The 14,074-nt window shown below is 37.0% G+C and overlaps 1 protein-coding gene and 1 long non-coding RNA gene across 2 annotated transcripts in view; one reads left to right on the forward strand and one right to left on the reverse strand.

The window, feature by feature from the left end:
- The window catches only part of DACH2 (dachshund family transcription factor 2), a 479,250-nt gene extending 468,841 nt beyond the window's left edge, over positions 1-10,409 (forward strand). The window contains exon 13 of the mRNA XM_067548387.1: positions 9,551-10,409. Within this exon, the coding sequence (XP_067404488.1) occupies positions 9,551-9,588 (38 nt within the window). The 3' untranslated portion in view covers positions 9,589-10,409. The remainder of the gene's footprint in view (positions 1-9,550) is intronic.
- Positions 2,595-14,074, reverse strand: part of LOC137153242 (uncharacterized) — a 296,206-nt gene continuing 284,726 nt past the window's right edge. Inside the window, exons 4-6 of the long non-coding RNA XR_010919735.1 lie at positions 12,862-12,897; positions 4,076-4,113; positions 2,595-2,739 (exon numbers count right to left, since the gene is read on the reverse strand). This is a non-coding gene — a long non-coding RNA (uncharacterized lncRNA). The remainder of the gene's footprint in view (positions 2,740-4,075; positions 4,114-12,861; positions 12,898-14,074) is intronic.

Below are 14,074 nucleotides of genomic sequence, written 5' to 3' on the forward strand. Positions count from 1 at the left end.
CTGTGTAAATTTGCATCCTTCTTAAGCATAGTGGTTAACATTGATGAAACTAACTGTCCTGCAAGAATTATTTTGGAATTTTGCAACTGTTAGATTACAAGAATCTTTTTGTGTTGGTGCAGTCACTGTCCAGTATTAACAGCACCACAGAATCACAATTTCAACTCTAACAAAAGGTTAGGTCTCAAGCATAAAAAAAGGTTTCATTCCCTCATGCAGAGAATAAGAGTAGAAATATAATCAGAACTCATCTTAAACATAGTACATCACCAGTAACAAATGACTGCCTATCGAGCCTTTCCAGACAATTCTGTTCATACTTAAAAGTGCTGTGAGCTTAGACAGTACTTACAAATCCTCAATAAGCTAGTAAAATAGCTATTATGAAGCGCTCTCTAGCTAATACAGTATTAAGCTTTGTTTTGGCTTTCACTGCAATTCTGCTATGTAGCTCTGTGTCCCATATCCTTTTACTCTACGTTTATATTGTATTATCTTTTTCCATTTTCTGCTGATTACAATTTTACAAAACTTGGCAGCTAAAACTGCCCTTTAGTCGTTAACAATTTGAATATACTCTCCATCACCATCTTCATGTGCTTTCTTTGTTCGTGGGGGTAACAATTCATGCATCCCTAACACAAAGCTATTCCCAAAATATATCTACAGCTCATAGCAAAAAGCTCTGGCATAAGTAAAGACCTTTCTTTTTCTATTGTCAATAGCTCTGCTGGACAGAAATCTATCATTCACACAGTGCCTTTCCTTTGAAATTCAATTAGTTCCACTGCCAGTATCTCCTTAAGAAGGTTTAAAGGAGAATTACAAAAATATTGCATGACCACTTTTCCCAGTAATTAAGTCATCGTATTTTATGCTAATTTCTTAACATGATTTTATTAATGCACACTGTTCATATACCAGGATTCTGATATGCATTATACATTTTTTCAGTTTAGTTGGTTCTTTTTCTCTATGCTTTGTATGTTAATTGATCTGAAATTTTGTCCATATAGTATATATAGTGCAATGTAACTTTTTCAGTAATTATACCTGCAGTCCTCCTAAATGCTTAGTCTATCAGCCGAGTAAGGCTTAGGCCAGGTAAATCTTTTCTGCTGACAAAATAAAGAAACAGTCGCTACTGTGGCGATGTCCAACTGCATAGTTAAATGGTGAAGGAAGGGTGATAGATGCACACGAATACCCTTCCATAACTGACTTGTGGGCCAGAAAGATAGCACATCAACCTTTTTATCAGCCAATCTCCGTTTCACATAAAATAAACATACAGGGTGTCATTAAGTGCACCTTCAGATCAATGATTTTTGCAAATGACATTCAAGTACCATTTGAGTAGTGCATTTTTGCTGATAAAAGCAAATTAAATTAGCACAACTACAAGTGTGCTGATAAAAACTAAAACTGAACAGCAGCACCATTAGCTAACAAAGTAATATTTTCTCTTTACTGCTTTCTGCCATTTAGTTATTATCCTATTGGAAATCTAATTATAATCCTTTTACTCCCTAGTCAAACTTCACAGTTTTTGCAAGCCTAGCACTGACAAGTGATTTCATTACATTTGATTGCCCGCGCCCAGATTGACTTAACTTCACTCAGAGACCTAAAAGCCCTCTCAGTTTCTCAGATTCCCTGTTTGCACATTACAGCAACAGCTCCTTTAATTAATTAGCATGAACAGCAGTAACATGAACTGCTGAACAGAAAATAACATCATTTTATGATCGCAGGGAGACTTCTCCTTTTGCATGTTTATACCTTAGTTAACTTTTGTATGACTATATTTCATTGTTGGGGGATAGTGGTATAATCATCAAAGCACATTATCTTATTTTTTTTAATAAACAGATAATTCCTTAATACAAGGTGAACCAATACAAAAAATACGAAAGCCCTAAATTTCAGTAAACAGGTAACATTATTGGGGAGCTGACTTTTCTGTAATTAAAAAAAAAACTTGAGAAATACACCATAAAGTACAAGGGCAAGGTGACAGTGCTGCTGCAATTTTTGTTTTTGAAAAAGCCAGGAATAGATTTATCAAGAGGACTGTCAATAACTTTTTCTTTACACATTTGGCAAAGATACAGGACTATTTATCTTTATAATGTATTTTGCCTTTTATTATTTATTCCTAAATCTGCTGGAACCCAGGAGTTACTTTTTCAGTATCCCAGTGTACCAAAGTCAATCGTAAAATCCAGTCTCTGTGACAAATGGAAACAAGTCAGGTTTTTTTGAAAAAAATCAGTTTAGTCCAGCCCTTTGTTGCTGTACTGAATTCTGCCTCCAGGTGCACCTTACAATCCCACTGACACCAGTTGCATTCAGTGGTGGTTGAGGATACAAGAGAGGAGTTCAGCATCTTGTCAGACTGAGTCTCATGGTCCTACTCCCACTGAAGTCAATGTTAGTGCTTCAGTAAGAACAGGCCCAGTCCCTGTACAAGTGGCTGAGGTAGAAGGGGTGGAATCAGATCAGGAGCTTTGAGACTGGCATCTTGCCTCTTGATTTAATAGAGCCCTAATATTTCTCTTGCTGCCCAGTAGGCTGTCAGATACCTTCCTCTTTGTTTGCTGAGAGTTTTCTTTTTCTCCTGCCCAAGCCTCATTTTATCACATGTATGTGTGTTCTGCCCTGTCTCGTTCATGCCTCTTCCCATAAAGCACTCTTCTGACTCTGGTTACAATGGTATTTTTGGCAGGGTTCCTTAAACTGTGAATAGAGTTTAAAAAAAAAATCAATCAGTGTGTCTGACATTTCCTTCATGTTCAACAGAACTTTTTGTTCTGTGAGACCCCCTACATGGTTGTAACTTCCCCAGGCAGACACATGATGCGCCTCTGTTCTGTAAAATTCTCCCACCCCAAGAGCTCCTTTTGGAAAGTCAGTGGATCCATTGGTGATTTCGACCCTGGTTATCATGAATGAGTAAGGGGTTCGTTCCAGTGGATAATTTGTACTACTTAATTCTGTAATGTAAAGATTAATTGTTCTGAAAAAAATACTGTAATGGTTCAATTATTAAAGTGTCAGATGATTTATTTCATGTATTGCAACAAAAGCATCAGAAACTAAGCTTTACATCCTGATATAAGGATAGCAAAAGCTGTATGCATCTCATGAGATTTCTAAGCCACAGCAGCTTGTTTCCTAGTCACAGCGAGGCGCTTACAATTCTAAAATATTATTCAAGAGGTCTTTTGAGTAAAATATAAATATGGAGGTTTTAAAATAACTATGCCACTACTCTTAACCTGCATGTTAATTGGAGATTTCATATGAAACATTTTTTGGATGGGGTTGAAAGAGAGAGTGGGTTTTGTTTTGTTTTTATTGGTTTACAGAAAACTCGGGGGGGAAAAATGGATTTTTTCCAGCAAAAAGGCTTCCCCATTCACAATATTCTATGTGGCAATCCCCACTCCTCAGTTCTTAGGAAGGAGATGTGAGCATTTTAATCAGAGATGAAGCTTCAGTAGGCTAGCATCTTTTCTCAGCGGGAACCACAACATTATCTCCCTATGCGTTCAAATGGGCATTTGCAGTCCAGCATCTGCATATCTTGTATTCAATGTACGGTAGACTTGCCCTTGACTTCTGTAACTTCTGTAACATTAAAATATCTTATTTTATGTACAAGTTGTCAGCCCTCTCCACAAAGATGTGCAACCCACAACCGGCATGGGGTTAGGAAAAGAGACACGTCCTATGTTAACAAGCAAAATACAGTTATTCATGAAAAAAATGCAAAGAAAAATGTTTTACATGAAGGTGATTCTGTGCTTGTTTGCCTCCCTCATTTTTCTTAAAGGAGCACTGTCAAGAACAGTAGGCTGAAAATGTCAGACTTTGCAAACTATCATGGGGTGGGGGAAGGAGAAGAACCAGAAAAAATGGGCTTGCAGAAAAAAGAGGGGAAAATTAAATATGAAATGTGAATATAAATGGACATGGAACTGCTGCTTGTACATTTTGTTCTGGTTAATATAAATTAAGCCTTCAAAAAAATTTAACAATTATGTTGTGAAAAAAAGAGAGACACACATACCTTGAAACGACCACTCTGTCAGGAAAGAAAACATAATCCTATGGGAAAATTTCAATAATTAATATAGGATTTGGCTCACACAGGAATTGTGAGATCTTTACTCATGTTATACATTGCAGGGGGGGGGGGGGAGAAAGGAGGAAAGCTTTATAAAGGTCTTGCTTATTAAGCCAATCATGCATTTCATTGTAGGTTGTAAAGCAGTATAACATGCACAGGGGGCTCATAAGCATTTTTTAGTGTTAGGGAATATTATGTACTTTTTATATTGTCAATATTACCCCTAGAGAATGAGATTGAGCTTTAAACTACTGTAAATCTACAGTTTTGCTCACCTTTGTATAATTTCATTTTTAATAGAATGAAGCCCACATAAATGAATATTTGATTAAGGGATAAACCTAATAAAAGAATACATTTATTGCATGCAGATTTATTCAGATCTTGACTATATAATACCATAAAATGCTATAACAGGATATGTCGGTTGCAGTCAGCTACAGGGAAGAGATACTGAATATTCTTTGGCAATATGGATTTTTGACCATATCTCATTGCCTTTCTCCTACAATCTGCATCAAAGATGCTTTTAAAACTAGAACTTTTTGTAGGTAAGGAGTGTATTGAATTATAGAATACCATACAGGGAAGTTTAATAGCACAACTAGTAATACAGATTTGTTTCTGATGTCTGATAAGTGCTCTTGAAACAAGACATGTTTAAATTACTCATTATCTGTGTATTGCCAAACAGAACCTTGTACACAGTATGGCCATAATATGCCAGAGCCTTCATATTCACATTCACATTTACAAGCCCTAAGCTTCACCGAAGCCATTAAGGGAATGCCAGACCTCTGAAAGAATAAATGATTGAAGTGTTGATATTTGAATATAAACGCCACATACCTACTGGTGATATGCTAGAATAGGGACTCCCAGCCTAGTGTGGTAAATAAAGCTGTGGTTTGTTTTAAAAAAAAATAAAAATCAAGAACCTCAGGTCTAGAAGAACAACTGGGAACCAGGAGGTCTAATTCTAGTCCTCTCTTTTCGTCTTTAAGAGCACACTTTTGATTTTGTCTCAGAACACTCCTATGAAGTGAAATAATGGCATTGTTGCCATTCAACAATTTGGAAAACTGAAACTTAGAGATGTTAGTGCCAAAATTTAAATAGCAAGTCACTGAATTAAAATCCAGACCACTAGACACTATTGCCCTCAATGCATGCAAATTACTTAATCATTGCCGATCCTCAACTTTTAAATATTTATTATAGAGGTATTGACATTTATCAAGAATAAGCTCAAGAAATATACAAAACGTGTCCACAGAACTAGGCTTCAGCGAAAGCGTTTTAGGTAGAACAGTTAACTGGAATTACTCTTAACACTGAGTGGCAGTTGGTGCCATAGTTTCTCTAAGAGATGTCTTGAAAAAAGCAGGTTTTCCAGTTAAATGTGTCCAGATTACACAAAGTGTATATGTAGCATTTTGCTACTGCCTTATGTCACAGGATATCTCAGAGTGAAATTCAGCGTTATGCAGAGGACCAACACAAGGCCTATGGTTCCACTTAGGGGGTCACTGAAACGCTACAGTAACGTTTAAGTGAAACTTAAAGAGTGCACAGCTCTTGTACTAGCTCTGTGAATAGGGTGAATTTCATCCAGTGTGCATTGCATAGGAGAGTAAGGTAGCTCAGCTGGGTAATTACATACTGACCAATAATTTGGAGTGCCTATACACACAGCCTCTATCCCCTTGCCAGTGTGTAGGTGGGGAGAAGTAGCTGAACTGTTCACTGCAAAATGTTTTTCATCCAAATTTACGTATTTTTTCAAATTTGCAAAATTGAAGCTTGTTTAAGAAATTTTAGAACAAAAGCTATCATTTTTTCCTATTCTGATGGCTACATAAAAATTGTAGCTATTTTTCACATTTTTAAACCAAAATTCCTATTCGGGTTGGTTTTAGCGCATCATCTGATATTTGTGCCAGTTACTGACTAGATGAGCATGAACCCTGGAGACAGAAGGGTTACCAAAAGGCATTTCAGCCCATTTTGCATAATTTCTCTAAGTCATTGTGAAATGTTAAAATACAGTCACAAAAAAATCTCCTTGAAATGTTTGTGTACTTGTAAAAGTACATGAATCCTTGGATATCCTTCAACCTGTCGCTTGTCATAACAAAAGCTTTCTGTTTAATTTGTTCAGAGTGACAAGAAGGGATCTTTCACATCTCCTCCTCCTCCTCAACAAAGTAACTTCTGCCCTCTGGCCACATAAAATTTTTGTAAAAGTTTTTTTCAAAAAGTCAAAAGTAAACAGAAAACATTTTGATTTAGGTCATAAAATGTTTTGTTTGACCTGAAACTAATTTTTTTTTCCCACTTTTCACTCCACTAAACATTTTGTTCTCAGGTTCACCAAAAATGCATCATTTTTATTTTTTGGAATTGCGTGTTGACTGAAAAATCCAGTATTCATCCAGCTCTCCATATAAGTCTAACTTTGTGAGTGTGCTCTCCGAATACTATGGGCACTTGCAGCCAGATATACAAAACATAGTCAGGGGCCTCAAGCTGCAGATGGGTGCCTAGTGGGATTTTTCAAGAGTGCCCAAGAGCAGGTCTTACCGGTATACTATACTAAGAAAGCACTCCCAGTGTGGATGTAGCAATACCAGCAAACCGGCCACCACAAGAAAAACATACTAGACTGGAAAAAGCACAGTTTTGCCGGTATAAGTGCAACTATAATAGGGGCTTCTGCTGGCACAGGCATGTGGGCAGGGATCACAGGTCTTCTCACTTTGATCAACATAGCAATAATGCTGGAAGACGGCTGTAGTGTGGCCCTGCACTAAAGTGAGTTAGGTTCCTAACACCAATGCAAGTCAATGAGCGTTAGCCTAGTGGAATTTACAAAAATGCCTATTTGCATCTTTAGGCACCTACATACCTTTAAAAATCTAATTCCTGGGGATTTGGAAGGAAGCCACTTCCTTACAGACAACGGAGCTTTTGTGTTACTGAATCAGGTCTCCCACATGAAAGCATATACAATAGGAGTTAAGCCTTTAGGATGAAGAAGAGCCCGTTTGAAAGCATTGGTGTGATTTTCAAGGACAATCGATATCTGCTATGTCAATAGGTCCATATGAGTGAGAAACCCTTGTGCATACGCTTAAAAAAAAAAAAAAAGCCACATGATGTGCATTTCTAGTTACCCACTCCCCAGACTTGCTTCCATAAATCTTAAGACACTAAATGTTAACAGTCATCGGTCCCAAAAGTCATTTTTCTAATTCTTACTGAGGTTCCCTGCGTCTCAAACATTCCTTGGGTGATGTTTTGTCAATGGCGCTTCCTGATCTTTATTCTTGTTTACATCCAAAATACATATTGGCTCCTACTCTCCAAGCAGAGATGATCTCTCTTCAAAACATCAAACATTCAATTACTAATTAGCTATTTCCTGTTCCTAATGAACTGAGCATGTCAGATTTGGATTAAAATTCAGCTACTGCTCTCCTCTGTTTATGGTTCCAGATGTTTTTGTTTTATCTAGGAGGTTACTTTGACAGCTACTGCTAAATGATAAATCACTCATATTATAGCTGAAATGCATTTTGAAATTGAAATGTGGCAAACTTTGAGATTGCTCCAAGAATCAGTGTCAGTTAGCAGGTCAATACTGGCTCTTTCCTTATAAGTATTCAGTATTGGCATATGTAAAACAGTATGGGATAGATGTCAACATTATACAAAATGCTACTCAAGATTATCATTTTGCTACCATCTTCAAAATCAGTATTAGTAGGTATAGCTTTATGAATTGTTGATTCAATGTATATTGGATAGGAATATGGATTCATATTACATTTGGCTTTCTGTGGGTATTTTAACATTTATTTTTCTTTGGACTTAAAGCTGCTGAATGTGAAGATTACACATGATAGGCTCTGTACTCAAGGAAATTTTTATGATATGTGTGGGTGGATGTCTGTTTTTCAAATAAAGAAAATAATTAAACGAGAAGTGTGTGTGGGGGGGTGTATTCTGAGTGAAACATCATTTTTCTAAGGAACACATATTGATTTACTTCTGTTACCGTGCTGATTTTCAGTGTAGTTTTATTCTTCAAAAGCACTGTTTTGCAGAAGGGTTTGTTGGATCTGCAATAATCACATTTTGTTCTGCACAACATCAGCTATGTTCATTTCTGTCTTACTCTGAACACTGTATTCAGTACATCATGATTCTGCCCTCTGAAGTTAATGTTTTTAAAAAACTGGAGGAAATCAGAGGACAAACTGTCTTTTAGGTTTTAAGGATTTTATACATAAGGAAACAGTGGCTTCTCTCTTCTTTGCTGAGCTATAGCAGTAAGCATGTTTGGTGTCACTAGAAGCATACCAGGTTCCACAATGTGGCTGATTTCAATGAACTTACAAAGCAGCCAGACTGCTGTAGTCCAGAGATAAGAAGCTGGCCCATAGTTGGAGGTACGAGGAGGGGGGTAAGTCAGTCAGGAATTGGAAGGGAAGAGGAAAATTGTTCTCAATTCTCCTTTAAAAAAAATGTACAGCCGAAATCTGCCTTGCAGATCATTTGCAATACAGTGTGGTCAGACTGTAAGTGTGGAATTGGGCCATAGAGTAGACTTTTAAGTAAAGAATTAAAACTATTACTCCTTTGGTTTAAAAACTGTCCTCCAGGGGATAAAAATTATAGATGTGATTAAATCCAGATTTTTGGGATTTGTCAAGTCATTGATAGTGACTCTCAGTTTTCAGGGGATACACAATCCAAATCCAGATACTGACAGCTACCATGAAGAGGGAGTCTGTGTGGGGAGAAGGGATTATGATTCTAGAATCAGGGTTGGGTTTGACTGAAAAGGTTCATAAGTGGCATGTAGGAAGTGAGGATATTCTGGGACGGGATAGAAGGAGCTGAGGGATGGAGTGAATCTGGGGCTATGTTGGGGTTCTAGGAGGGAGCTGGTATGGCTAAAGCTGAGGTTGGCAGAAGTCAGATGGGGCAGCAGATGGGAACAGGAGCTGAGGTGATACATGGCAGTGGATATTTTGAATATTTAATGACTAGCCTCTACTATGTTTATAATAAGATTGCTGGGATTACAAATATTTATAACCCAGTTTAAAAGTCTGCAACTCAGACCAGTTGCAGGAGGACAGTCAATGCACCAATAGATGGATCTGCTTGGATACTAAGCATATTTCCAATTTTGACACAAACAAGCTTCTCTCCTTCTAGTTCCTTCTAAGGCCACAATCACCATAGCACATGGGTGTCTGTTTTCCGGAGGTAAAAGACACTCACTTGACCCAACTGCTATGTCATTTAGAGATCAGTTAACTTAACTGCATGGTTAAAAAACCCCAAATGTTTCATTTATAAAATATATGAATCGCTGTGTAATCAACTTTTTATTTTTTCCAGAGAACAGAACATACGTCAAACCTACTATTATGTACTGAAGGAAGCTATTGTTGAAAAACGTGTAATGATCGCTATTTGAAGACCATATAGTACATGAAAGACATCCCTTCCAACCTTTGATGCCTTCAGTACTGTGTGAAGAACAGGATTTGTAGCATGAAACTTGAAGGACAATTTCAAGCAATTTACTGTTGCTGCATCGAAAACTGCCGTATTGTCATTAAGAAATACTGAGACTTTTTACAAGCTTACCATACCAAACCAAGCCTGTTGCAACTGATCATTTTTAGGTCCCAGAAGATAGAAAGAAGTTGTAGTATTTTTAAGCACATAAAGGAATTATTCCCCCCAAACCCCTTTTTTTTTTTTAAAGGAGATAGTTATTACTGTATAGCAATGGCACAATGATTTTATTAAGCCGCAAATGTCCTCACTGGCTGTACATCATACAAGTCCAGTTTATCACTGAAACTGTTCAACATAGAGCTGTTTCAATTGTGTTTATAAATTAAGCTTTGTTTACTGAAGCTGATACTCAATATATTACGTTTTAAAGAAAAATGTGTGTACATTTTTTTAAACAATGATGTAAAAATTGTCCTTTCATTAGATGACCAATTCAAGAGTGTGAGCTAAACCCTAATAGCTGACATAATATGAGGATTATAATTGATGCTTTTTTATGCTCAGTTCAGCTTGGCTTTTGGTCTTTTAAGATAAAAAAAATGAATATGCAGTAGAGTGTTAGATAATGGAAACTTTTAAGTATGGTTTCTCTGTTGTACCATATTAAGTTAAAGTACACATTCTTTGTTAAAATGTTCTTGTTCAGAATACAGTATTAAAAACTTTTTGTTTGACTTTGGAAATCTTTTTTTTGTTTTTTTGGACATGGATTCCCACAATTACGATGCTAATTCAAAACTGATATTTTGCACGAACTATTTTAAGAAATGATTTAATAAGGAGGGGGGTTAGTATCAAACATTTTTCTTAATTATTGTATGTCACAATTCCACATTTATTTGAAAACTTACCAGAGTTATTCCTCTGTTAAAACAGGTGACTGAAAGATGCACTGGTTAGGCGGAACCAGTCAGTTTAGTTTCCACTCCTTCATTTACAGATGTTTTATGTAGTTATTAGAAAAATATCAAATGTATAAGATTTTTCAAAGGGAGAAGATAAGCATTGGTTAACAGTAACTTCTTAGTTGCATTCTGCACTACCAGTGTAGGAACCCTCAGGTTCTACACCTAGTCTGGTCTTTGCTCCCCATGTTGAAAGGCAAGTTGCTGCTCAGCCTTTGCTAAGCAGAGAGATTCCCCTTTTGTTAGTAATTCAACAGAAGCCCCTCCAGCTGATTATGTAATAGCGCTGACACATTTTGAAGGGAGTTCCACTGAAGACTCTGGCCCCAATCCTCAGGTGATGAAAATCAGCATAGCTCCATTGACTTCAGAGGAGCTAAACTGATTTATGAGCAGTTCAGGATTTGGGCTTTTGACTCTTAATTCATCATTGGCACAGTAGGCACAACTCTACTGAATTACACCAGCGGTGCATTTGGCTGCTGATCAAAAGCTAGATATCCATTTCTTTGCACTGGTCCTTGCTTAGAAGTATTCAAATAGCAGATTTTGTATTCTTTATCATGAACATGAAGAATTGCAACTATTCCACAGAGGGAAAAACTAAAAATAAGTACAAAATGCTGTGTGTCCCAATTGCCAGAAAAGAATAAAAGAAGAAACAAAATGCATACAGGATAAGTTTCTCACTTGGTTCAACTGCTTAAATGTCAGATTCCTCTCCCTATACTCACATGAGTTCAATGGCACTGCTCTTTTTACACACACACCTGCATATGCACGCACACATACAATTAAATGGTACTAGCATGAAAGCAAGCTATGACTAGAAATAGAGAGATCCTTTTACAGAAAGAAGGTTCGTCTTTCTTAAATACAGGCATGATGACATAGTTCCCAGGGAGGAGGGCCAAATCAAGGTAGAGTGTCTTCTAGCAGAGTGAAGTCAGGGTGTTGCAAGTGAGGGCTGAATTTGGATTTCTATATATAAATACACATTTATTTAACATACCAAAATGAACTAGTCAGGAGCATATAAAATTAAAGTTAGTCTCTCTAATTGTTCTAAATTGTAGATATTTCATATATTTTATGGAAGTAATATCTGTGCTTTGTATCAAAAGATGATTAAAGGGCTTTCAGTGGCATTAACTCTACAAAAAGTGATTGTACCGCAGGTGCCACAGCATTTCAGCACATGTAAACTAGGAAATAACTGCAGTAGCTCTCATTGTGACATATGTAATGCTTGGAAAATGTTGGCTTTTTCAATGGCAACCACTGTACTGGTTCTCATGTACCATAATATGCCTGAATAATCGTATTACGTGATCTTTTCAATGTGCCTATCGGTAATGCTGAAAAAAATTAAACTGGCAACATTAATGTCTCAACTGTATGTTTTAGAAATATAATAAGAGTATAGAACTCCATTTTCAGTTTCTCTCTGTAGAATAATGTTTTTTTAATATGAGGGTAAACTTCAGCTAACTTTGAAAATGTATCTCCTAACTACAATAACAAATACAAGGAAGAAAAACAGGACATGCCGTAATTTAAAAGTTCCAAAAACATTCCTTTTTATATTATTGCTTTGTTTGCTCTAAAACAAAGTCAGGGCACTTGAACTTAAAATATCTGTAACAAATATATTTCCATATGATTAAACAAAATGCATTTAACTACATCAAAAGCAGGGGCACATTGAGTTAAGACAACTACTGCACCCTTAATTAAAACTCATTGTGCCTAAGCGCTGCAGTCGATGAACTGTAATTCTATGGTTAGTTATTTACAATTAGATTGTAAGACTGCATTACAAGTGATCCACAGAATAATTATGCCTGTGCTAACCCATGCTAGTGACAGATATTTTCCTTCTCCTGTGCAACACTGACAATTTGAAAAATCATGAAGGTCTAGGATCATGCCAGAGTCAAGTTGGATTCACTAGAAAATGTAGGGTTTTTTTTGACAGCCTAAAATTATTTTCAGGCTAGATGCCACTCTCATTAACTTCATTGGGAATGAAGATCAGGCCTCGGGTTCTAAAACGGATTTTTAATAAGAGGTATAAAGTTTTTAAAATGTCTGTGGTGAGTTGCTGTCAATGAAAACTCTTTTGGAAAATTAAAAAAAATCTTTCTGGAAATGCTTAGCAACTACTGATAAGATTATTAAAACTGAAAAGACTGGAAGATCAAAAGGAAAACTACTTACCAGTAATTGTATTTATCATAGTCTCATTCTGCCATCCTGCAACAGAAACAATTGGGATAGTTGGTAAATATAGCAAGCAGTATTTCAAGACAGATTTGGAGGGGAGGAGGCTTATTTTGCCACCTGCTTAGCTTTCAGTACAGAGGCTATAAAGTTGCCCTTACACACCAATGAATCAGAGACCTCAGCTCTCAAGGCCTTGGTAATGCCTCAAGAGGCATGATTCCCTGAACCTCCAAGGACAGGAAAGGAATGTGAAGAACTCCAGGGTGCATCTCATTTGGACTCAACTATGAAACACTCAATTTCCTGACATTTCATTTTAGGCAGTGAGGTTGAAACAGAATCTAAAATTGTTTCACCCAAGATTCATGGCTGGCAAGGACCCCAAAGAGCCAATAATACCACCACTACCCTTTCTAATGTCCTTGTCATCATCTGGAGAAGCGCTAGTGAGGGAAGCAGCATCTCCTGACCACAGGGCTTTGCCCTCAACAGGCAAAGCTGATGTAGAATGGGGTACTCTGTCTCTTCTGATCTCTTCCTCTGCTTTTGGATCTCAAAAAGGAGTCTGCTGTCTTGGTTCTTTCCATCCCCTCCTTCCTTCCTCTAGTTCTTGAGAAGTGTAAATGAGAAGGAAGAAAGAATTAGGAAATAGTTGATACAGTGGAGATTTGGAGTGAGGATGCCATACTTCCTGGCCAAGGAGATAAAAGAACTGAAGAGGGGGCAAACTGGGCTTTAGTCAAAAGAGGGGGTTCATTCATAGTTCTTTTGTAAAAACTACTAATAGGTCTGCCTCTGATTTTCTCTGTCATAGGATGGAAAATATTTCTTTTTTTTTTTCCTGCACTCTTTGCACTGGATAGAATTTTGTGTAAAGGTACTTTTACTGTATTCCATGCATAGTCAATTCCCCCCCCCTGTTGTTTGTATGGGACTTGAAACACAACAGGGAAGAAAAAATATTTAAAAACAAAAAAAATTGTGATTTGAAAACCACCAAAACTGGCGTGACCTTACCTGTGGGTACAAATGAATGCAAGTGCAAACTTGCACCCGCAATTACTGCGTCTGTTAATTCATGGCTACGAAAAGAGGCCAGCTTTTGGAAATAATTCTCCAAATGATCATGTTTGCAGACATGAAAGAATTTTCAATCAGGGGTGTTCAGTGGGCTCGTCATGCATGGCAAACACATTCATTTTCTGAG

The sequence above is a fragment of the Emydura macquarii genome, unplaced genomic scaffold, assembly GCF_026122565.2.
Source record: "Emydura macquarii macquarii isolate MOO-44397 ecotype Brisbane River unplaced genomic scaffold, CSIRO-AGI_Emac_v2 contig_1253, whole genome shotgun sequence".
In the NCBI taxonomy this organism is placed as follows: Eukaryota; Metazoa; Chordata; order Testudines; family Chelidae; genus Emydura; species Emydura macquarii.